This window comes from Indicator indicator, chromosome 6 (assembly GCF_027791375.1).
Source record: "Indicator indicator isolate 239-I01 chromosome 6, UM_Iind_1.1, whole genome shotgun sequence".
Lineage (NCBI taxonomy): Eukaryota > Metazoa > Chordata > Aves > Piciformes > Indicatoridae > Indicator > Indicator indicator.
The window spans coordinates 16,877,652-16,902,468 of NC_072015.1; the positions used below are offsets into that span (position 1 = coordinate 16,877,652).

The 24,817-nt window shown below is 40.7% G+C and overlaps 2 protein-coding genes across 2 annotated transcripts; both read left to right on the forward strand.

The window, feature by feature from the left end:
• Positions 1-779: 779 nt before the first annotated feature.
• Positions 780-7,581, forward strand: LOC128967716 (ovalbumin-related protein X-like). The gene is made up of 7 exons (XM_054381922.1): positions 780-968; positions 1,575-1,640; positions 2,247-2,375; positions 3,158-3,275; positions 3,783-3,925; positions 4,235-4,390; positions 7,180-7,581. Exons 1-7 carry the CDS (start codon positions 801-803, stop codon positions 7,579-7,581), a joined length of 1,182 nt encoding a protein of 393 aa, XP_054237897.1. The 5' UTR covers positions 780-800.
• An 11,499-nt stretch (positions 7,582-19,080) lies between these two features.
• Positions 19,081-23,973, forward strand: LOC128967438 (ovalbumin-related protein X-like). Its single transcript, XM_054381556.1, has 7 exons — positions 19,081-19,248; positions 19,920-19,970; positions 20,579-20,707; positions 21,452-21,569; positions 21,810-21,952; positions 22,301-22,456; positions 23,575-23,973. The coding sequence occupies exons 1-7, from the start codon at positions 19,081-19,083 to the stop codon at positions 23,971-23,973; spliced, it is 1,164 nt and encodes a 387-aa protein (XP_054237531.1).
• The last annotated feature ends 844 nt before the right edge of the window (positions 23,974-24,817 follow it).

Genomic DNA, 24,817 nt, shown 5'->3' on the forward strand with positions numbered 1-24,817 from the left:
AAAGAGAGAATGACTGCAAGTTTCAGTTAATATCCTTAACATGTCACAATTGTTTTCATGTACAAGACTTGCACCTGACTGAATGCAGCTCTGTGCTGTTTCAGGCTGTGCTGCCAAAACCTTTGTTTATGATATCTGTGTTTGTTCTTATTCTCAACAAAAAAGCATCAGTCCAAATTAATTGTCTGAAATGGAAGAAGAACTCCCTTAAATCTGTAGTTCAGCATCCAAGCAACTGTCTGGGTTTTTTGAGCAACTTACTCCTGTTATTCCTATAAACTACATGAAAGAAACCTTCTAATTTGTGGCTGATTGTACTAAGCAATAGTAAGAAGTACACTGAGAGTATAGTGAGTTGACTACATTTGATTTAAAGAACCAGAGCAGCCAAAGAGGAAATTAAATACAAAGTCTGCATTGTCTCAGAGAGTTCACAGTCCTCTGAATGACAATAGGGAAATTCATCCATTGTGTTATATTTATCATATTGAAGCATGATGAAACTATCTGTTTCCTAAAAGACAAGTGCAGGATACTAGCTTGATGATGAGGTAGTATCTTGCTGAAGGAAAACAAACATGCATTCAGAAATAAATGGGACATGAATGACAATATTTCTAATGATCACAGAATCTATAGGGTTTGCATCATTCATTGGTTCATCATCACAAAAATGCCAATGAACTAAGCAACAAAATAGCAGCAGTTCCTGGGCTATTGACAATACTTCTTTAAACAAGTGCTACATATCACTGGTACATAGTCTTATTTCTATTTTTTCAGACAGCACTGATTTCACAATGGGCTCCATCAGTGCAGCAAATGCAGAATTTTCTTTTGATTTATTCAAAGAGCTGAAAATCCACCAGGCCAATGACAACTTCTTCTATTCCCCTCTGAGTATCATTGCAGCCTTGGCCATAGTTTATCTGGGAGCAAGAGGCAATACTGAGTACCAGATGGAGAAGGTAAGTTACATAAATGGACAAACTCCTTTTGATCCCATTCAAAACAGCCCCTTTACACCTTTGAGACTTTCTCCAGTTGAGGGTAGAAAGTTACATTTGACACTTGTCTCAAACCTGCTTAGAAAAAAAGTGTCATTCCAAAGCAGGTTTGTATTTAGATCAGAGTTTCACTTACAGCTGCTTTTCCCCATAAAGAGGAAGAATGGCCTTTCATTTCCATTAAGAAAGAGCAGTCTTGAAGGATGATTAAGATACGTCTCTTGCTTCAGCTTATATTATCTCATATACTTGATTCCTTCCTTGTAATATGCAAAAGATGAAACATTCAGAAAAGAGGAATCACAGTTAAAAATAAAGTAGTAGCTGGTTTATAGACTGAAAACTGTTAACCAGAAAAGAAGAGATCTAAGCTGAGCATCATAGTCACAATTTTCAGTATGGCACATGCAGTAAAAAAAAAAATGATTTAGAGCTAACATGAAATGTCTCTGTTCATCTATGTGTTAATCAGACCTGGTTGGTCCAAACCTAGTTTCAACACAAACGTCAGTGACTCTCAGTGAACTTTGAGCATTTAATTTTGTCTGTTGCTACTTTCAATTGCAGGTTCTTCACTTCAATAAAATTGCAGGACTTGGAGAAACTTTTCAGACCAAGGTTCAGAAATCTAAGGTATATTTATTTATCTTTCATACTTTTCTCCTGAGAACAGACTGTTCTGACAATGCTTCAAGCAGGTTAAACACTTTCCCAAACTTCTGCTAATGCTCTAAATTTAAGAGGTTGTTATTACATGGTGCATTTTTCTTATATGCAAAAGCATGTCTCTTGGAACACTGTTTTTGGAGCATTGGAAAGTTGATCAATCTTTTCACTATATTATGAGACATTTCCTGAGTCCTTTGTCATCTAGTACTCTTCTCCCATCTGCAGCTTCGGTAGAAAGCTGCCCTTAAAATACAAGCATGACAACTTGCTAATTGCATTTACTGGCACCTGAAGTTTTTTTGTTGTTGTTGCCTCACATCTAAGATATATAATTTCAGGTTTGTCACTGAGGTTTTCTTATCACCTAGAATGAGCATTATCATATGCTATGAATTAATTATACATCATTAGCTGCTTATATTGAACATCCCTTCATGGAACTTTTAGACTGCAGTACATTCATTTGCATTCCTGTGCATTTTGCCATGTTATTTGCACCTTATAAATAATTCTGTTCCTGGTAAAATAAGCTTACAGGTGTACCTTTTTATGTTCTTACCAACAACTCAGTGTGGCAAGTCTGTGAATATCCACATACTGTTTAAAGAACTTCTCTCTGATATTGCTGAACCAAAAGCCAACTATTCACTCCACATCGCCAAAAGACTCTATACTGAGAAGACATATTCGATCCTACCGGTGAGTTGTACACTAGAGTGATTACTTGTTAAACCATATATAAACCTGTAATCCAGGAGGAATGGCCAGATCTGTTTATCCAAGAGGCTCCCACTGATGTGGACTTCCACAGCTTTTCCCTTTGCCACAGCCCGGATGACAGCCTGAATGAAAAGCGATGTCAGGCAAGAAGGTAGCTTTATTAAAAAATCAATGGAGTAATAAAGAAAAGTATTTGATAATTAAATTCCCCCCTCCCTGCTGCTTCATCCCTCCCCACCCCCCTAATTATTTTCATTTTAATAAGTATTTGGTTTTTTTTTTTCAGGATGTAAGTTGACCACAACAGTTTTTAATTTGAAAATCTTACCTCAAAGAACAACTTTTGAAAGTGTCAAAATCCTTCACATTTTCAAAACAACAATACAAATATTCCAAATCAAAGAAACTTATGTTTAAAAATAGGCAATCATGATTTTGAATAAAGAGGAGTGGACATAATGGTAACAAAACACTCAGAAATGAACTTGAAACAGTGGTTTTGGATCAGACTTTCTTCAATAAAATACTTAAACATTTGTAATATATACTCTTAAATGGTCAAGTAATAAAAATGTCAGATCTGAAAATGTCATGGATCAAATTATTTTTCTGGCCAGTTTTAGCAGGTTCTTCCAGGAAGTAAGCAACAAGAACTGCCTAACTGGCATTATTACTAAAATCCTTTTAACCATATTTTATTTCACTTTCATCCTATTTTGAAAATATTACTAGTTTGGTGGCTAGAATTGTTCTCTTCACAGATCTATTTAAAATGTATGAAGAAACTGTACAGAGCGGGTCTGGAAATGGTCAACTTCAAAACAGCATCAAATCAAGCCAGACAACTCATTAATTCCTGGGTGAGAAATCAGACAAATGGTAAGGTCAAAGAACATTTTGAGATATACTTTCTTCCTATAAATGTATTTGAACAACTTCTGGAAAGTGTAAGAAGTGGGCTTCCAGGGAGAAAAGTAATGCATGCCCTAGGCTGGTAGGTGCAAAAGGAATGATGCAAGAGCTTGTGTACCTTTATTGTGCTAAGATGGGAGGAAAAAAGAGCAAATTGTAGGAAAGAACGGTGAGAAACAGAAAATCTATATTGCTGCTTCCTTTGCCTGCTCCTTTGTTATATAACTCTTTTTTTAAAGCACTGCTTATAAATATTCCTGGAATGTATACCACTCTTGAACTTACTTGTTCTCTTGCAGAAATGTCTGGCCAAGTGCCAGTCATTTTGTATTAAATCATCCTCATGAACCTGAATTCCACACTCAGACCATTGAAGAAAAGGAAGTCAAGTCAAGCCAAGCAGCAGCATGTCAATTGCCCTCTACAGTACTACAGTGAGACTTAACACTCTCTGCCCTGCTTCTTCCTTAAAAGGACAGATCCAAGACTTCCTTGAACCAGGCTCTGTTGATTCCAGTACTGCGCTAGTCCTTGTGAATGCCATTTACTTCAAAGGGATATGGAAGACAGCGTTTAAAGAGGACGACACTCGGGAATTTCCTTTCAGTGTGAGAAAGGTAGGGGGGCACAGGTGCAGCTTCTAACCAGGATGGTGGCTTGCACAGCCACCAGTCTGGGTGTTACATGTACAACGTGTTGTGGTCCTTGGATGGGTGATTTAGCTGAGCCCCTTGTCTTTAGGCTTGCAAGAATTGTGTCTGACCAGAGCACACCAGCAAGCAAGAGGGGGAAACAGAGAGACACTCTTCTCCAAAGGCAACATGCCTGAAAATTGAGTCCTGTCCCTTTTGAAGGGCTTGTATGTTTGCCTGCCTAAAGAAAGAATTGCTCCCCAGTCATGTTATCTCATGCTTTCATTTGTGCAGCAAGAAAGCAAACCTGTGCAAATGATGTGCCAAAACAGTACGTTCAGAGTGTCAGTGTTGGCTGCAGAGAAAATGAAGATCCTGGAACTTCCATATGCAAGTGGAGAGCTGAGCATGTTGATACTGTTGCCTGATGACATCTCTGGCCTGGAGCAGGTATGACCTTGTCAGGGGAAGCAGAAGAGTTACCTCTTCAGTGAGTCTTAGCTACCATCATACCTTTTGCTGTGCATTTACATTCCAGGTGCCCACATAGTGAGGTTCAATAAGGCAAAGTGCAAGCTCCTGCACTTGTGTTGGGGCAGTCCTCAATGACAACACAGGCTAGGGGATGATGAGAAGAGGACTTGGGGATACTGGTGGATGAGAAGCTGGGCATGAGCCAACAACATGCACTTGCAGTGCAGAATGCAAGCTGTATCCTGTGCTGCATTAAAGGAAGCGTGGCCAGGAGGCCAAGGGAGGCGATTCTGCTCTGCTCTTGTGAGACCTCACCTGAACTACTGTGTCCAGCTCTGGGGCCCCCAACACAAGGACATGGACCTGCTTTAATGGGTCCAGAGGAGGGCCACAAAATGATCTGAGGGCTAGAGAACCTCTCCTACAAAGACAGGCTGAGGGAGTTAGGGCTTTTCAGCCTGGAGAAGAAAAGGCTCTGGGGAGACCTTATAGCATCATTTCACTATCTGAAGGGGACCTACAAGAAGGGTGGGTAAGGACTGTTGAGAAGGATTTATGGTGATAGCATGAGGGGCAATGATTTTAAACTAGAGCAGTGTAGAGTTAGAGTAAGACATAAGGAGGAAGTTTTTTACAACGAGGGTGGTAAAATACTGTAGCAGGTTGCCTAGAGATGTGGTGGAGGGCCCATCCCTGGAGACATTCAAGGTCAGACTTGGTGGGGCCCTGAGCAACCCGATCTGGTTGGAGATGTCCCAGCTCACTACAGGGGTTTAAAACAAAATGACCTTCCAAGGTCCCTTCCAACCCATGATCATGGCTGTGCTGGGCAGCCAGGGAGCACAGAAGCCCCCCAAGTGCTACCAGGTACTTAGGCATAGATCGGTCTCTTAGGAGAGCCCTGGATTCTGTCTAATAAAGCTGAAGGAGCATGGTGTTGCTGCAACCTGCAGAAGAGAATGTAAGTATGGGCAGAATTATTTTTCTTTCACCAAGAGATAGTTTCACCATCCCCCATATAATCTGCTGAGGAAATATTGCTAAATCTGGTAAGAATTAGGTATTCTTTGCAGGAATCCCTAATGATATATATTTTTAAATAAAATCCTCATTAAACATCATAAATGGGGTGCTTTCAAAATTGCTCTGATTGTGTCACCATGGAATGAAAAACAAAGTTAGGTAAAGTATGTTCTTAGTAAAATATTCTTCATTTTAAAATGGTGAAACCAATCAAGATGTACTAACTGGTCAATAACACTTCATTTAAGACATCAGATAGTCTTAAATATAGAGATGGCAACAAAATGCATGAAATATATTTGGAAATGATACATCAAACAAGGAAAAGAGAGACATGTATGTAATGGGATGAACATCAGCAGAAAGAATCCATGAACGTAGGACAGAAAGTGAGAGAAAGAAAGAAAACATGAAAACCACTTAACTTTGAGTAATTTCTTTTTTGAGATGCATGAAAACTACTAAAAAGATTGTTTCTTTTGTTAAAAAAAAAAAAAAAGAGTGGGGCCAGTATGCAATGAGTCAAGAATACATATATAATCATAGAATCATAGAATCAGTCAGGGTTGGAAGGGACCACAAGGATCATCTAGTTCCAACCCCCTGCCATGGGCAGGGACACCTCACACTAGATCAGGCTGGCCAGAGCCTCATCCAGCCTGGCCTTAAACACCTCCAGGGATGGGGCCTCAACCACCTCCCTGGGCAACCCATTCCAGGCTCTCACCACTCTCATGGTGAAGAACTTCTTCCTCATGTCCAATCTGAATCTCCCCACTTCCAGCTTTGTTCCATTCCCCCTAGTTCTGTCACTACCTGATATCCTAAAAAGTCCCTCCCCAGCTTTCTTGTAGGCCCCCTTCAGATACTGAAAGGCCACAATAAGGTCACCTCAGAGCCTTCTCTTCTCTAGACTGAACAGCCCCAACTCTTTCAATCTCTCCTCACAGGAGAGGTGCTCCAGCCCTCTGATCATCCTGGTGGCCCTCCTCTGGACATGTTCCAGCATGTCCATATCCCTCTTGTAATAGGGGCTCCAGAACTGGCCGCAGTACTCCAAGTGGGGTTTCACCAGAGTGGAGTACTGACTGTGCAAAATTAAATGAAACTTTTGCCTTAGTCTTGGAAGAAAACAACTGAGTTAACGCTAAAGAGGAAATAAAAATGGGCAGATGCAAGAGAGAAACAAAATTCACAATGTTAACTGGCTTAGGAGCAAAAAAAAACCCAAAACCAGAACTCCAGTGTCAATCATTTACAATAATGTTATCAAGGTGTTATAAAATTACATGTCTGTACTCAAGAAAGGGAAAAAGTGATGCAGCCTGCATTATATAACCCATTTTTTCAGGAATTTTTTGGAATTACATTATGAAGTAGGTGAATGAAAGATGTAGAAGAGTTTGCATTTCTTAGGTACTATGAACTGTAAGCAAATATTCATGGACTTTTTCTGCCATCACTTTCACTAGCTGGCTAATTTTCTAGTCTGTAAAACTGTTGAATTGTGCCCCATGAGACAGAAGGGGATGTGTCAGGTGGGGGAGGAACTGAATAAGACGGTGACACAGGTAGTACTGCAGAGGCAAATACTAAATTACAAGAAGTATGTTGATAGGATGCACTTCAGGAACCATTCTGTTTCGGTTCTTTGTCTTTTTTTTTTCTTGTAGCCTTGATTAAAATGTAGGGTAGGAAGAAGTATTTGTAGGCCAGGCATTTAATTCTCTCTCTCTTTGCAGCTTGAGAACAAAATCAGCTTTGAAAAACTTATGGAGTGGACCAGTCCTAATGTGATGGAAAAGAAGAGAGTGAAAGTGTATCTCCCACGCATGAAGTTTGAAGAAAAATATAACCTCACATCTGTCTTAATGGCCTTGGGTATGACTGACCTGTTCAGCCCTTTGGCCAATCTGTCAGGCATCTCTTCAGCAGAGAGCCTGAAGGTATCTGAAGCCATCCATGAGGCACGCATGGAAGTCAATGAAGAGGGCACCAGTATGGCTGGCTCTGAGGATGTGGTGGGAGACATCAAACATTCCCGTGAGATTGAGGAGTTTAGGGCTGACCATCCCTTCCTTTTCTTGATCAGACACAACCCAACCAACAGCATCCTCTTCTTTGGTAGATACTCTTCTCCCTAAGGAGAAAAAAAAGAGCAGGAAATAATGCTTGCTTCCCCTCAGAAACAGACCTCCTTTATTGTAATATTTTAGCATAATTTCATCTCTTTGGTGTCTGCAGGTGAGGAAACAACAGACAGCATGTTTACTCCTTTCCTTTCCCATACCAGTTTCAGGATTGCTTGAACTGGACAAAACTAAGCCAACGAAGAATAGAGGCACCCACCAGTCAGGAAGGGAGTGAGGGATTTTCACTTGAGGAACAAGGTGCAAACATGACTCAAATTCCTTGAGAACCCATTACATAGAAGACCATGGGCTGTGCTCATCCCATTCCCCAGCCAAATCCTGCTGACAAACCCATGTTGTTCCTAAAACATGGCCTTTGAGATCTCCAGTTTGAAGGAGTTGGTTGTGGATAGGATTCTAGCATGCAGGTTGTTGACTGGTACCTATGTAAATTTTAACTTTTTTTTTTTTTTTACTGAGCTGATGGGAAATGATGTACATGTTCACTTGTCCTCTCACCATGAGTTCCTCATCTAATTCTGAATTTCTTGTAGAGATTCTCCAAAGTCATGGGTAGATTCTTGCTTCAGAAAGTGCAAGGAGATCTGGTTTTGTGTAGGTGCAGTTATGCCTTCTCATGGAATTTAAATTCAAAGCCTGAAAGATGGATGTCCAGATGATCCAGAACTCAGAACTGCCAGTCAAAAGAGTTTTCTGAATTCTTGGAAAATACTTTAAATCTGAGCATTTTGATTTTTTGTAAAAAGTTGTGTAAGTGATATAAAAGAATCTGATTTCTCTGTTGGAGTTTTGTGAGAAAAACACAGGTTTCCAAATAATGTCTCTGCTGAGCTTGCTTAGCAGGTATATTTCAGTTAGTTCCTGGAAAGTCCTCAGGTGAAGTTCATAAACTGAGCACATTATTATTCCATGAAATGCACCTGGGCTTCTTTGTTCCTCTGATAGTTCAGGCCTATATCTCTTGTTTTTAACAAATGCAGGAGAATTCTGATATACTCTTTTATTTTTTTCCTATATTGAGCAAATATATCCATATTTTCTGCCTTCATTCTAATAATAAATTATTGATTTTGATGCATATAATTGATTTTTTTTCTAAACGTAATAAAAGAGAAACACAAATGTTTGTCATGATTATTATATTAATTTTCTGGACCAAAACCCCTTGGTAACTGTCTTAAGTAAAACAAGATTCAGTACAAAATGCTATTTTTAGAATGAATAAAGCATGTAAATACTAAATTTCCTAGGCATTTATGAAATGCATAAATGCAGACATCTAGAGTTTGATTCCACTCTTTATTATAGATTACCAAGAAATAGCCCAATGGAATACTGATTTAGTCATATGTATATTTTAATAGAATTCAATGTGTATTAAAGATGCACTGACAATTAGTCTGGTAAATATTTCAAGGAATAACTATTCAGAGAACCATAGAATCTTTTCAGTTGTAAAATACCTTTAAGATCCTGAAATCTAATCATTATCTAACTCTACCAACCCTGGGGTAAACCATGTCCTTCAGCACCACATATCTGCATCTTTTACACATTTTCAGGGATGGGGGTTCAACCAACTCCCTGGGGAGCTACTTCCCATGTTTGAGAACCCTTCCAGTGGAGAAGTTTCTTCTCATATCCAGTCTAAGCCTCCTAATGCTACTGGAGGACATTTTCTCTCATCCTCTCACCTCTTACTCAGGAGATGAGATTAATCCCTGCCTTACTACAACCTCCTTTCTGGTAGTTGTGGAGAGCAATAAGGTTTCCCCTCAGCCTCCTCTATGCTGAAAAATACAAGTTCCCTCAGCTGCTCCTCAGAAGATCTGTTCTCCAGACCCCTTACTAGTTTCATTGCCCTTTTCTGGACATGCTCCAGCAACTCAATGTCTCTCTTGTAGTGAGGAGCACTCACATCATCCTTGCAGCTAAACTGAGGAGGTGTGGTCTGGATGATCAGGTAGAGAGGTGGATTGAGAACTGGTTTAAAGAAAGAAGTCAGCAAGTTGTGGTCTATGGGACAGAGTCTATTTGGAAACCTATATCCAGTGAAGTCCCTCAGGGGTTGCTACTGGGACCAGTACTATTCAATATATTCATCAACAACCTGGATGAAGGCACAGAGTGCACTGTTAGCAAGTTTGCTGATGACACAAAACTGGGTGGAGTGGCTGACACACCTGAAGGCTGTGCTGCCATTCAGTGAGACTTAGACAGGCTGAAGAGTTGGGCAGGGAGAAATTTAATGAAGTTCAACAACCCACCTGGAAGCATTCCTGTGTGACCTACTCTAGATGATCCTGCTCTGGCTGGGAGGTTAGACTAGATGATGTTTTGAGGTCCCTTCCAGCCCTTAACATTCTGTGAGGCCAAAACTGTACCCAGTATTCAAGGTGTGACTTCATCAGTGCCAGATACAGGGACATGGATCACTTCCCTGGTCCTGCTGGCCACACTATTCCTAATAGAGGTCAGGATGCTGTTGTCTTTGTTGGCCACCTGATCACATGCTGGCTCATGTTCAGCTGTCGATCAACACCCCAAGATCTTTCTCTACCAAGCATCTTTCCAGCCTCTCTACCTCAAACTTGGAGCACTGATGAGGTTCTTTTGACCTAAGTGTAAGGTCTGGCACTTGGCCTTATTGAATCACCTACAAGTGACCTTAGCACATCAATCCAGCCTGTCCAGATCTCTCTGCAGAGCCTTGCTACCTTCAAGAAGATCAACACTCCTTCTAAGCCTAGGGTTATCTGAAAACTATCCTATCATCCAGGTCATTAACAAAGATACTAAACAAGACTGGCTCCAAAACTGAGCCCTGGGGAACACCACTTGTGACACACCACAAACTTAGTTTGACCTTGCACAAGTCTCTGGGCCTGGCCATACAGCTAGTTTTTTATCCAGTGAAGTGTCCACCCATCCAAGCCACAACCAGCCAGTTTCTCCAGAAAGATGTTATGGGAGACAGTGCCAAAGACTTTACTAAAGTCACTGAATCACAGAATCATAGAATGCATTGGGTTGGAAGGGACATGTGTGGCTATTCTTCAGGGGCAGCTCTTCACTCTCTATTCATTTCCTGACATGGAGGGCAAAGCCTCTGCCCCTCTTTCCTCACCTGTCCTTTATGAACATCCTGTAGCCATTGATAGCCACACTCCATTCATGGGATTCATCCCACCAAGGTTCAGTTGGCTTCTTGAGGAAACCAACAAGGAAAGACCTCAAGAGCCTCCAGCTCACCTCCTCTGGATTTTGGTTGCAGTGTCACCAGCAGGTCTGGGCAACATGGTCCATACTAGCACCACCTCCCTCCATCTGCTGTGCGTCAACTCCCTGCTTGTCACAGGCAAGCCTGATTTCTTTCCCCTCCCTGTTCATATCTAGTTTAAAGCCCTATCAATGTGTCTATGTAAAGGACATCCACAGCCTTTCCCTCGGTCACTAAGCAGGGCACTGCTGCGATGGAGAGACGGGACGAGGCCTGATGCAAGCCAAGTGTCGATTTATTGTACAAAGCTTTTTCTTTATATAGGTTAACATAACATCAGAAGGCAGCTTGTAATTGGTCATTGGTATGTCCATACTACAGTTGTAAATTCATGATTGGCTACAGAGAGAAAGTATCACACAAACGCATATATTTTTCAGAAGGCTTAAGCATACGTCAGGCAAGAGATAAAGGGATTCCATAATTCTGTCCTAAGTTTTGCTTTGTTCTTGTTATCAGGTCCCTGCATAACTCCCTTAGGTCACAGTGGCCTCTAGGGAGCCGACCTGTCTGTGTTTTCCTTCTAGCTGCGCTCTGTTCCCAGGGTTTGCCACCCATCAGGGTTAAAGCATCTCCTTCTATCAGTAAGACAGTGTCTGGAGTTCTGGTCCCTAAATCAATTCCTTCAGGGCACCTTGTCATAGAAGAAGGTCAGGTTGGTAAAGCAGAACTTGCCTTTCATGCACCCATGCTAACTTGGCCTGATCGCCTGGTTGCCCTGCATGTGCTGCAAAATGGCACTCAAGACGGTCTGCTCCACAATCTTCCCTGACACCAAGGTCAGACTGGCAAGTCTGTAGTTCCCTGGATCCTCCTTCCAGCCCTTCTTGTGGATGGACATCACACTCGCCAATCTCCAGTCAGCTGGGACCTCGCTGGTTAGCCAGGCCTGCGGGTAAATGACAGAAAGTGGCTTGGTGAGCACTTCCACCAGCTCTCTCAGTACCCTTGGGTGAATGCCATCTGGCCCCATAGACTTGTGTATATCTAAACAACCATTCTGCCATTTTTAGATTGTGACATTTTCTGAAGATGATGTAACTCAAAAGGCATAAGAAAGAAGAAATATTTGATAAATATTTCCCCACTGAGAGCCTTGAATGGAGGGACTCTCTTGCTAATATTGACTATTTCCCTATCAGCACATAGTGTGGTATGATAAAGGCAGATCTGTAAAGAAAAGCAGCTGGTGCTACATATCTGACATCCACGTTATCTGAATATCATCAAGATATTTGTTATCCAGAATCAGCTGTTTTTCAGTGGTAAACCCAGCTATTTTACCAAGTATACTTGAATTTTAGTGGTTTTGAAAATGAAAGCAGTGATATGAACACTTCCAAGACGTGCAAAATTTCAACATCTTAAGGTATATCATAAGCAGTTTATTCACCTTTAGTATGTCTTATAGCCAGAAGCAGCTGATACAGTCTGTTAAATTTAAAAGCCTGTGTACTTAAACAATAAGAAGACTTGAAAAAGGGTTGCATTTGCAAACTAGCCTTCCTATGATTACTAAACTGGAAAGTGCTTGAAGTACAAAGATATGCCTCACTGACCAACATTGTTTCCTAAACGAAAAAAAAAGGTTAAAATGAAGGAGTGGGAAAGAAAGCAAAGGAAACATAAGGTTTACAAGCAAGCACAAAGACTCCCCTCTCTCAAATGGGAAAACAGAAGGCAGCAGAAAGCACAAATTCAGCAATAGGGTACAGATTGGGTACAAGGCAAAGCCTGAAACCTTCTGTACCTCTTGGTGCAACTAACACACCTCCAGAGAGTGCAAGAGAGGTCCAAGTGCCTCCCAGTATGAGGCCATGTTGCTCCTGGTACAACATGGAAATAATACTCCTTCCTCTATAGGACTTGCCATACACTTCCATTCAAGTGCCTCATCTACACCACGGTGCTTTCTTTGCACATTAATTTCAATAACCACGCTGTCTTTATCTCCCTTGGGATCGTTCCCTGCATATAACATAAAATCATGGAACAACTGAGACTGGGAGAGACCTCTACCAACTGTGTATTCTAAGCTCTCCCCTTCAAGTAGAGTCAGCTATAGGATGTTGCCTGGGACCATGTTCTGCTGAATTTGGACTGTCTCCAAGGATGGAGACTCCATACCTCTTTGGACAACCTGGTTTTACCTCCATCCCCATAAACAAATGTAGTTTCCTCATTCTGGTTGTTGGCTGATCCCAGGAACTTGAGAGATGAATGAGGCTCAACTTCACATATGCTGTGGTGACTGATAAAGGGACTCCTGTGTGTGCTGAACCTGTCTAGCAGGACCCTGGATGCTGTATGTACTGCTAAGAAAATGCAGTAAGTGTGAGAGACCTGTGATTAAGACTGTAGTGGGATCCTTCTGAAAACATCTTCACTGGATAAATCTGCTTGGCCAACACTGGTATACCATCTCTGTCACAGTCTGAACAATCAAGGCATCAACCTCCTGCAATAATGTCCATCCTTCAGAATAGCACAGTGCTGCTCCAGAGAGGTGCCAGGTGGGCTATGAGTTCCTGTCTGAAAGAGCTTCTCAGACACCTCATTTTCTTTGTACTTGGGAAAGAACACAGTCCTATAGGACAAGTAAGAGAGAAGTCATCAGTGAAAGCTACAGCATTAAGCTCTGCAATGGCAACTAACTAGACAATGACTGGCATTTGCTCTGAGTAATACAAACATAAAGAAACTAATATGCTCCTACCTACCTAGCAAAAAAAGCAGCAACATGGACGAGAACTAAATCTTAAGTTCTGCATGGGTTGTTGTTGGATGGGAAGCTTTGGTTTGCGAACTGACCTGCACTTCATATCCTTTTGGAAAGGATAAAACGTCCAGGATTCTGTTAGTTTAGGGACAGATCCACAATGAAATGCCTGACAGAGCAAAAGTCAGCAGAGTCTTAGCTGACCTCTTTCTTGGGACAAGCATTGTTGAAACAAGGACTTGTGACAAAACACATCCTTTTGTGTTTGTGCTGCATTATACTGCTGTGCTGGACAGGACAATGCATTATCATTTATCCCAAGAAACATTTTAACTAAAGGAAGGTTTGCTTAATCTCACTAGACTCCATGACAGATCTAATGTTGCTGCATAGAATATGCAGTACTTATATACTTAGAATTCTGTGCTTATTGCTGATCATGATCAAGATTTCTATTTTCTTATGGAATGATTGTGTTGCTTCTGTAACTTGCTTTACATTAATTATATATTTGAACAACAAACCCCAGAACTCCTAACAAAAACAGTAACATGGTTTGTGTATTAACATGCTTCTGGAGGACAGTACTGCCCCATGTCTACTATGAAACAAAAATTTCCTTTCATTAATGAGAATATTCAACTCAAGTTATGTTGAAAAACATGTCATTACTAACAACATTAATGCTGCAATTGGCTGTTATCAATCAACTGCATTGAGTCACTGGACATCTTTGTAGCTACCAAATTATAAACTATGTTGATCTAAATGTGACTCAGGTAGGCAGTGCACAAATGCCAAGGTGGCTCACATATAGTGAGCTGAAGCATACTGCTAGACAATTTGTTTGTCAAGGAAAAAGATTCAAAACATACTGAGAAGTGACAAGATAAAACATACTGGCTAATCTTCTGACTTCAGAGCCCCGAAGTATACCTTGAGCATGAGTAAAATAGGAAAGGCAGAAGGGACAGTAGCCCCAGGAAGAGTAGGGAGCACTCCCAACTGTATGGTGAAAGGTGTTCATCATGTACCCTTTTGACCCGTATTTCCACCATGGTGGTAACTGTTTTCAGCTAAATTAGACTCACAACAGTGACAACCAATTTGCCCCTATGAGATCTTTACAATAGATTTTTAGTGATGGACAACCAACATGTGGCAAGGGCTAAAGATTGTTCCTTAAAAGCACCTTTGCTGCATAGCAATGGATGTAGCAGACCAGACTGGGCTACACATCATGCCATGAAAAGTACCTGTGGTGTATGAGTGCACCAGTCCAGACTGAGCTTTTCACAGTTATTATTGCACTAAGCATCTTCAGCTAAATGGGAATAATAAAGACTGTATTAGGGAGAAAGATGTGGAGCAAGTCTTATGAGGTGTGTGGCTGAGGGAACCAGGGCTATTTAGTCTGGAGAAAAAGAGGCTGAGAGGAGACCTTAGTGCTCTCTACAACTACCTGAAAGGAGGCTGCAACAAAGTGGGGCTTGGTCTTTTTCCCAAATAACTAGTGATAGTATGAGAGGAATCAGCCTCAAGTTGCACCAGTAGAGATTTAGATTGGATATTAGGAAAAATTTCTTTACCGGAAGATCGGTCAGGCATAGGAATGTGCTGGCCATGGAAATTGTGGTGTCAGCATCCCTGGAGGTGTTAAAAAATACATGTAGATGTGGTGCTTCAGGACATGGTTTAGTGGCCATGGTGGTCTTAGATTGGTGGTTGGACTTGATGCACTTAGAGGTCTTTTCCAACTTAACAATTCTGTGATTCCATGATTCAAAGTCTTTCCACTTGCATAGACAACTAAAAGGGTTATAGAGCCTCCTTCTTCTCTCCAGAAGCATAATTTGTTCCAGACAATTTGAGGCATACTGTGTATTGACTTTAGATTTCTGTTTCAAAACTCACATGGCATTTACAGAGGTCAAATGAGTTTCTTTTATTGTCTGTTCATTCTTTTTATTTTTTTTTTTTTAAGGAATTACATGATTGCTTTCTACTTGCTATTGTATATTATGACTGCCCTGCAGACCATGAATGTTTCTTGAGCTTGTTTGTTCACCTGATGTACCATGAAGTTACATGAAGATCTGGAAGAATGGTCTCTGTGTGTGCAAAAGGCACATTTTGAATCTAGTATCTGTTGCTGTAACTTCTGGAAGAGAAAAACTTACTTTAAAGTAACCTTCAAAACTTCAGCAGCAATTTCAAAACCTTTTCTAGAAGAAATTGACTGGGATCTAAATATCCTGGTGCCTGAATTTAAAAAGCTGCTGAAGCTTTGTCTTCATTCTCTGCTCGTTTCCTCTTCCTTCAACACTCTTTTATTCAGCTCTGTAATTCTTCTTTATATAGATGCTCATAATTTTGCTTTTGAAGTTAGTTTATATTCCCACAACACACACACTGAAGGTTTCGCTCCACTGAGGTCCTGCACAGATTGTGACTATGTCTGAGTTCCCTGAGCTAGATTGCTCTGTTAAAAACTATGTCTGTGGCCTTATGCAATGCAGACTGTAAGTGGCACTGGGCAATTATATATGTTTTTATAGAATAATCCATTTGATATAATTAAATTTGGCAACAAACATTTGAAGCATATCATCTTTCTCAGGTTCCTTGGCAGCAGAAATTTCTCCATTTTTCACTGAGGCCTATGGGTTCTGGTGGGAGGGAAGACTAGTGATATTGATAGTCCAACCAAGAATGGGAGACAGCTGCAAAAAGCACAGTATGGGCATACTGTAGCAATCAGTCTTGCATATGCTGATCTTATCCATTTTTTTGATTTCACAGAATGGTGATTTTGGTTTCCATGGGACAGCAATGTGCCCTTGTGGCCAAGAAGGCCAATGGGATCCTGGGGTATATTAAGAAGAGTGTGTCCAGCAGATCGAGGGAGGTTGTCCTCCCCCCTCTACTCTGTCCTGGTGAGATCTCATCTTGAGTACTGCATTCAGTTTTGGGCTCCCCAGTTTAGGAGGGACAGGGACCTGCTGGAGAGGGTCCAGCGGAGGGCTATGAGGATGATTAGGGGACTGGAGCACTGCCTTATGAGGAGAGGCTGAGGGACCTGGGGCTTTTTAGTCTGGAAAAGAGAAGACTTAGAGAGGATTTAATGAATGTTTATAAATATCTGGGGGATGGGTGTCAGGGGACAGGCTCTTCTCACTTGCTCCCTGTAATAGGACAAGGATCAATGGATGTAAGCTGCAGCACAGGAGGTTCCACCTCAACACAAGGGGGAACTTCTTTACTGTAAGGGTCACAGACCACTGGAACAGGCTCCCCAGGGAGGTTGTGGAGTCTCCTTCTGTGGAGACTTTCAAGACCCATCTGGATGCGTTTCTCTGTGACCTGAGCGAGATTGTATGGTCCTGCTCTGGCAGGGGGGTTGGACTTGATGTTCTCTTTGGGTCCCTTCCAACCCCTGGCATCCTGTGATGCTGAGAGGGATCCCATAACCAAATCATACTTACTATTCAAGTTCCAATTCAAGGAACAAAGTTCTTCAAAACTTGAAATCAAGTTACAAGATTTTTCATTATTTTTCACTTCAGCCATTGGAATATGCTTTAAATTTCAGCAAAACTTCACATACTATGACAAATTAATCTTCCATTGTGGAGATTGTAGGGTAAAATGCTTTCATTCCTGGCGTTTTTCCTTTTTTTTTTTAATGAATGAATGGACTTACTCCCAGTAAAAGCACAGGTCTGACATTGAGCTCCATCCATCATGTTATTTGGCAAACAAAGAATGGGCAGCATAGGGCGTGTCACAAAATTCCACAAGATATATTTCAAGGATTTCAGAAAGTCTGTCCCAAGTACAGCTGAGAAGCTGTGTTACTACCTTCAGAGGTGAAGCTGATAAGGTAAGCATTGCTTTCAAGTAGTTCTAATCTGCAATTTTACAAATAATTAACTGTTACAAATTTTGCTGTCTCATGTTGTCATGCACAAAGCCAAAGATTCATTTGTAGGAGCTAAAGCTTTGTTTACTAACTCTTCCATATTAAAACCTGGTGATACGAGAGCCTTTCTTCCTTCTTCTCTGTTTCTTTAATTTTTCATTTAGAGTTAAACAGGAAAACTGAATTTGTTTAAATTTCAAAGGGTACAACTAAAGCTGGGTTGCAGGATTCATAGAAGATATTCTGTGAATCAAATTAAGGAATGTAGTATGTTCAGGTGACCCCAGCCTACCATTGCTCTGTGTTATCTTAAATAGTTACCTTTTCTGAGCTTAAAAAAGCCAAAACCATTTGTTTCATGAAAACATTTCTTCACTAAGATGATAAATGAAGCTTAAAGCCTAACATATAGCTAGCAGAATTGGTAAATAATAAAAAAAAAATCTACCTTATATCACCTATAGAAGTGATTCATTGTTTCTGTAGGGACTGTGTAATATATCCTGGATTTGATTCTCTAGCAGCCACAGAAGCAAACAAATTTAAATTTGCCCTGCGTGAAGACCCCAAAGAACTAGGGGAAATTCCACCTAGCCTAGTTCTCTCTCTCTCATCATGTGGAAAGTTAGAAGTGGTATAAACACTGTGAGACTGCATTAGACTTTACAGTAGTGGATTTTCTACTCTGTGTTGTCTTCTTTACTAAAACATCCTTCCCTACAGTGTTAGATGAAATGATAGGTGCCAAAATTACAGGGAAAATTTTACAAGCGTGTTAGAAGATGTGCAGAAAAAATAAAAATATTGGAGATGCAAAGGTCTCTGCAAATGAAACACAAGGCTAAAGAAGCACTGTCTTGTTAAAAGTGATAATAAAAATTAAAGAACAACTTTTAAAACAGAGTGAAACATAATTGAGTCATCAGTTAATGGAACATACTGATGATAGATATTTGTCACAAACTGGATGGATTTAGTAAATCATTTGCAGTCTCTGTTGCTGTGCCTTCATTGTCCTGTTTAAAAAGGCAGTGTTCCTAAATATTTGAGACCTCTGATAAAGTAAGAAGTGTAAAAACTTAGCTTCCTTTTGCACTAATCTGAAATTGCAGTACATCTAACAAAACTTACCCAGTTGCTTCAAACTTGCACATTGAACACTGGAATTAAATGTAGTTTGGATCATAAAAAGATTATCTGTTAACTAGTCTTAAAAGTGATGTTAAAAACTATAGTGAAGAACCTGTTTCAGAGTCTCAAAAACCCCAAAGTTTCTGAGAACAAGTCTATGTGAGGCTTTTTTTCTTTAAGTCATGAGAAAAGATTGTTAGTGGGCCTCTTCCAAGGTAACTAATATTCTATGCACATTTTGAGTTATACTGAATTTCACAGGAATCCAAAAGCATGTCTGCCTTTTAAATCCACATCATTGGATTCTGTCTACTGAAAAAAACCCTGTGCACCAAGTTCAGTGGTTCAAGTGCACTGACAGTCTTTCATTACAATTAATATATTTCATCATAGAGAGTCAAATTCTTTCTGTTTGTTTTAGACAACACTGATTGCACAATGGGTTCCATCAGTGTAGCAAGTGCAGAATTTTCTTTTGATGTATTCAAAGTGCTGAAAGCCCAGCATGCCAACGACAACATCTTTTATTGCCCCCTGAGCATCATTTCAACCCTGGCCATGGTCTATCTTGGAGCAAGAGGTAACACTCAGTCTCAGATGGAGAAGGTAAGTTACTCATATGGGTGTAAAGTGACCTCCACTTGTGACTGTTGTTTGTTCTAAGTAACACCAATGAAATATATTATCCACTGACAAGGTGATAAGCCAAAATCACAAAATGAAGGACTGGATTGTGAATTATTTAGAGAAAATACAAAAAAACCCCAAACCCCAAACTGGTACCTTTTCATTATAAGGGCAGTTAGTTTTGACTTAAAAAAAACCCTCTCAAGGATAATAACAAAATTACCAGTCAGCACATTTTATAATATTTTTTTTTCTAATTTATGACATCTTCCAGATAAGATGATCACCTTTTTTTTTTTTTTTTTTTTTTTTACATATAAAAAAAGATCAATCCCAGGAAGAGAGGAAGACAAACTATTATTAGCAGTATATAATATGTAACTCAGTTAATTTCTAGATATTCACTAGAAAAAAAAATTATCTAAGAAAAAAGTGGCATTTACAGTTTCCAAGATTACAGAGGGCATAAACCAGTTGAAAGATCACTGATCACTTGTAAAGTTTTACTCAATCTATGTTCTCAGTTAGGACTTTTTTTTTTTTTTCCTGAGCACCAAAAACTTTTCCTTAAGCATCATGTGTAAATTTCAAATTTACATCATTTTTTGGCCATGCTTACAATTTTTCCCATTGGTGTTTTTTTCTTGCAGGTTCTCCACTTTGACAATGTTACAAGAATTGGAGACACTACTGATTCCCAGGTAGAGAAATAACTTTTTGTCTTATTTTCCCCTCAGAACAAAACTAGAACTGGCCAGACCCTGCCAAAAACTATGGCAATGCTCTTGAACCAGGGAGACCTGATGAAGGGAAGGTATAACTCACCTATTTGTTAAAAAACAGGGAAAGAAGGCAGGTTGCACATCCTGCACCAGAAGTGACTGTGTGGGGCAGGATGCTTTGGGCACCAGGATGGTTTCCTGGGCAAGCGCTGCTGGGGAACAGCACGTGAAAAGGGCTCAGCATCTAGAGTCAGGATAGAGCAGTTTGATTTGCAGCTAAGAGTCTCCAGAGCAGGGCAGGTAGATGCTGGGCAAAGAAGAGCCCAGAAGTCTCAGTGACAGGAACACAACTTTGCTTTTGCAAAAAGCACGTTTCAGGACATTTACCATGAGAAGGATGAACTTGTTAGTTTAATGTACTGTCACCATAGCACCTGCTGTCCCAGATGTGACAGCCCTATGTTTATAGAGCAGGACTTCACTGCAACATGACTCTTGACTGATAGGGACAATCCTCTAGAGTCTCATGTCCTAGATAAGAAGAAGCTAATGTAATATATCTTCCTATTTTCATGTCATCACCTCAGTGTGGCACTTCTGAATACATCCACAAATTATTCAAGGACCTTCTCTCAGACATCACCAAGCCAAATGCTTCATACTCACTCAAGATTGCTGACAGACTCTATATTGAAAAAAAATACCCTGTTCTGCCGGTGAGTAGCACTATGATGTGACTTCAGCAAGATTCCTCATGAAGGCCCCTGGGACTCTACTCCGGGGAAGCTGGAACTTTCTGTTGATGAAGAGGTGGTTGTGAGCCATGAGGAGAACTCGTTCAGAACAAGTTTGAACCAGTTCCTTCCTGTGGCTATTAGGTGGAGTTCAGGAAAAGTATAATGGCATGAAATATGCCCATGTTGCAGCAGTCACCAGAAGGAATCAAGATTGCTGTTCATTTTCTGGAAAACAGCTTTTAAAGAAAAATGTGACTTCTAAGGGAAATGGAATACATTTTGAGACATGAAAAAAACAAGGATAGAATTGTTAAATTTGGATTTTTTTCAACCCCAAATATCAAATCTTCCCAGTGAATGGAAGCTTTGTTCTTACAATCTAAGAATGTAAGAACACAGTATTCAAAATAAAAAATAGGCACAAAGAGAAGGAAACAAGCATTCTTTGTACTTAAAAATATTTGTTCAACTGAAGTATTTTTGGTAAAACAAAGAAAATATTTCCAAATTTTAACTTAGACTTATATCTGAAAGAAAAGTTCCAGGCCTTTCCTTTCCATCTTTAAGATTCAGTTAAAGGAAGACAGCTGTGACTGACAAGTACAAACATGAGTAAAATTTCACTGTTCCTTTAAACATTCTGCTTCACGGTACAGTCTTGTATTTCACATTCACATTTTCAACTTCTCAGGAGTCTGACAACTGCAATCCTTCTGCTTACAGGAATACTTACAGTGTATAAAGCAACTCTACAAAGTAGAGCCGAAAGAAGTTGACTTCAAAACAGATACAGAGGATGTAAGACGATTCATTAATTCCTGGGTGGAGAAAGAGACAAATGGTAAGGACAAATGGGTAGCAAATATTTTCCACTACCTACCATAATCTATACCCTTGTCTTCCTTTCCTCATGAAGTCCAAAAAAACATGAGTCAAGTAAGAACAGGTTCCTTACTGCTATGAAAAAACCCAAACATCTCCGCAACTTGATACTCCACACCCCGCACCCTTCATTGCAGGCATTTGCTTGCACCAGAGGTGTTGTGTCTTACTTACTCTCTGCCCTACTTCTTCCTTAAAGGACAGATCCAAGATTTCCTTGTGTCAGGATCTGTTGGTCTTGATACTGCGCTGGTCGTTGCGAATGCTGTTTACTTCAAAGGGATATGGAAGACAGCATTTAAACAAGAAGACACTCGGGAAGTACCCTTCAATGTGACAGAGGTAGGAGGGAATGGACATGGGCTCAGGCCAGGACATCTGTTGGCTCACACAATTAGCAGTCTAGGTGTTTCACATACAACCTCTTACTGTCACAGGTCAGGTGATTTAGCTGGGTCCCTTAATCTCAATTCCTCAGCTAAGGACAAGGAACATTTGCAAGAGCTGTTAGATACAGACTAAACTTCCAGGGCACACCAGCACGCAAGAGGGGAAAACAGAGACACACTCTTCTTCAAAGGCAACATGCTTCAAGATTGAGTCCTGTCCCTTTCGAAGGGCTGGTATGTTTGCCTGCCTAAAGAAAGAATTGCTCCCCAGTCATGTTATCTCATGCTTTCGTTTGTGCAGCAAGAAAGCAAACCTGTGCAAATGATGTGCCAAAACAGTACGTTCAGAGTGTCAGTGTTGGCTGCAGAGAAAATGAAGATCCTGGAACTTCCATATGCAAGTGGAGAGCTGAGCATGTTGATACTGTTGCCTGATGAAATCTCTGGCCTGGAGCAGGTATGGCCTTGTCAGGGGAAGCAGAAGAGTTACCTCTTCAGTGAGTCTTAGCTACCATCATACCTTTTGCTGTGCATTTACATCCCAGGTATGGCTGTGCTGGGCTGCCAGAGGAGCACAAAAGCTCCCCAGGTGCTACCAGGTACTTAGGCATAGATGGGCCTCTTAGGAGAGCCCTGGACTCTCCTGAGAGGCCCATCTGTTCACTATCTCCACCAGGTATCAGAAATGGACATGCTAGCAGGATTCATTTTTCATTTCATCTTATTTCAGTCTTCCTGGAGATAGAAAAATTTTCCCATGGGAAATAAAAAATGGAAGTGATAAGGAAAGCATTCCAAGAGCAGACTAAAAGGAAAACAGGGAAATTAACATTAGGAAGGAACCAATAAAGTATGTGCAAGAAGGAACAGTTTTGGAATCCATTTGATTTGATCTTAGAATCATAGAATGCACTGGTTTGGAAGGGACATATAGTCAATGTTCTGAAGGTCATATAGTTAATGCCCCTGCAGTAATCAGGAACATCCTCAACTAGATCAGGTTGCTCAAAGCCCCAGCAAAGACCTTGAATGCCTTCACCACCTCCCTGGGCAACCTGTTCCAGTGTTCCATCACTCTCGTAGTAAAGAACTTCTTCCTAATGTCCAATCTTAACCCACCCTTCGCTACTTTAAAACCATTGCCCCTTGTCCTAAGTGCTGCATGACTTTGTGAATAGTCCCTCACCAGCTTTCTTGTAGGCCCCCTTCAGGTACTGGAAGGATGCAATAGGTCTCCCTGGAGTCTTCTCCAGGCTGAACAACCCCGATTTTCTCAGCCTGCCTTCAAGGAAGAGGTGACCTCATAGGAGATGTTTTCAACAACTATATTAAAAAACAAAACAAAACATGCCTTGATCTGATGAATAAATCTTCATATGAAAAGTTTTAGAGACCTTCATCAAGACAGATAAGATACAGGCCATAGTCAGGAGGAAGCATACAGGACGAACAAACACATTTAAGATTTATTAGTGCAAACAAAGTAAATCACAAAAATAAAAAGTGGTATAAACACAGTTGTTTAGGCCATTGTACTCTTGTCTCAGGCATTTCATTCACTGCCTTTCTTTGCAGCTTGAGAACAAAGTCAGCTTTGAAAAACTTACGGAGTGGACCAGTCCTAATGTGATGGAAAAGAAGAGAGTGAAAGTGTATCTCCCACGCATGAAGTTTGAAGAAAAATATAACCTCACATCTGTCTTAATGGCCTTGGGTATGACTGACCTGTTCAGCCCTTTGGCCAATCTGTCAGGCATCTCTTCAGCAGAGAGCCTGAAGGTATCTGAAGCCATCCATGAGGCACGCATGGAAGTCAATGAAGAGGGCACATCCTCAGGCTCTGAGGATGTGGTGGAAGACATCAAACACTCCCATGAGATTGAGGAGTTTAGGGCTGACCACCCCTTCCTTTTCTTGATCAGACACAACCCAACCAACAGCATCCTCTTCTTTGGTAGATACTCTTCTCCCTAAGGAGAGAAAAAGAGCTGGAAATAGTGCTTGTCTTCCCATCAGAAACGACTTGCATTTACTGTAGTATCGTAGCATAATCTCATCAATATTTTCTGCCTTCAACATCTTGATATTCTTGAAACACTTTGTGACTTTTCCTATCCTTAGTTGCAGGTATTTCTGCTTACAGAAGCTGTAGTCAAGTCTTAAATCCAGGACTGAATGAGAATTTTAGAAGGTAGTTTAGGGTTATTTCCCATCATCACTGAATAACCTGAGAGACAGAGCCAGTGTACTGGTTTCTGTAAGAAATCCTGCAACTGCTATTGAGAATCTTTTTTGTCCATGGAAGTTCTCTGAAATAAATGCATCTTTTGGAATAATCCTATTCCTTTCTGTTGAACTTACCACAGAAATCACAGAAACCACATTCAGGTTGGAAAAGACCCTCAGGATCACCAAGTCCAACCAATGACCCTACTCTGCGAGGTTCACCTCTGAACCGTATCCCCAAGCACCACATCCAAATGACCTTTAAACACATCCAGGGTTGGAGGCTTAACCACCTCCCTGGGCAGCACATTCCAAAGCCTGACCACTCTTTCCGTGAAAAAAAATTTCCTAATGTCCAGTCTAAACCTACCCAGTCACAGCTGGGCAACCATTCTTGAATTGATGCCTCTACTAGATGGGGATGAAATTCTAAATTTCAGAAAAGCATTCCTCTCCCAGGAATACATTTTGGCTTCTTTGTGCTGCATGTACTACAAGGCTGTGCCTCCTATTCTGAGGAAGCGTAGAGAAAGTCTACCATTTCTTCATAAGTCATCATCTCCAAGTACACCTTCTTCCTGACTCATATAAT

Coding starts and splice junctions, on each gene's coding strand:
- LOC128967716 (XM_054381922.1), top strand. CDS start 801: ATGGGCTCCATCAGTGCAGCAAATGCAGAATTTTCTTTTGATTTATTC. Junction 2,376..3,157: donor AGACATATTCGATCCTACCG/GTGAGTTGTACA, acceptor TTCTCTTCACAG/ATCTATTTAAAATGTATGAA. Junction 3,926..4,234: donor TTCCTTTCAGTGTGAGAAAG/GTAGGGGGGCAC, acceptor TCATTTGTGCAG/CAAGAAAGCAAACCTGTGCA.
- LOC128967438 (XM_054381556.1), top strand. CDS start 19,081: ATGGGTTCCATCAGTGTAGCAAGTGCAGAATTTTCTTTTGATGTATTC. Junction 21,953..22,300: donor TACCCTTCAATGTGACAGAG/GTAGGAGGGAAT, acceptor TCGTTTGTGCAG/CAAGAAAGCAAACCTGTGCA. Junction 22,457..23,574: donor AAATCTCTGGCCTGGAGCAG/GTATGGCCTTGT, acceptor CTTTCTTTGCAG/CTTGAGAACAAAGTCAGCTT.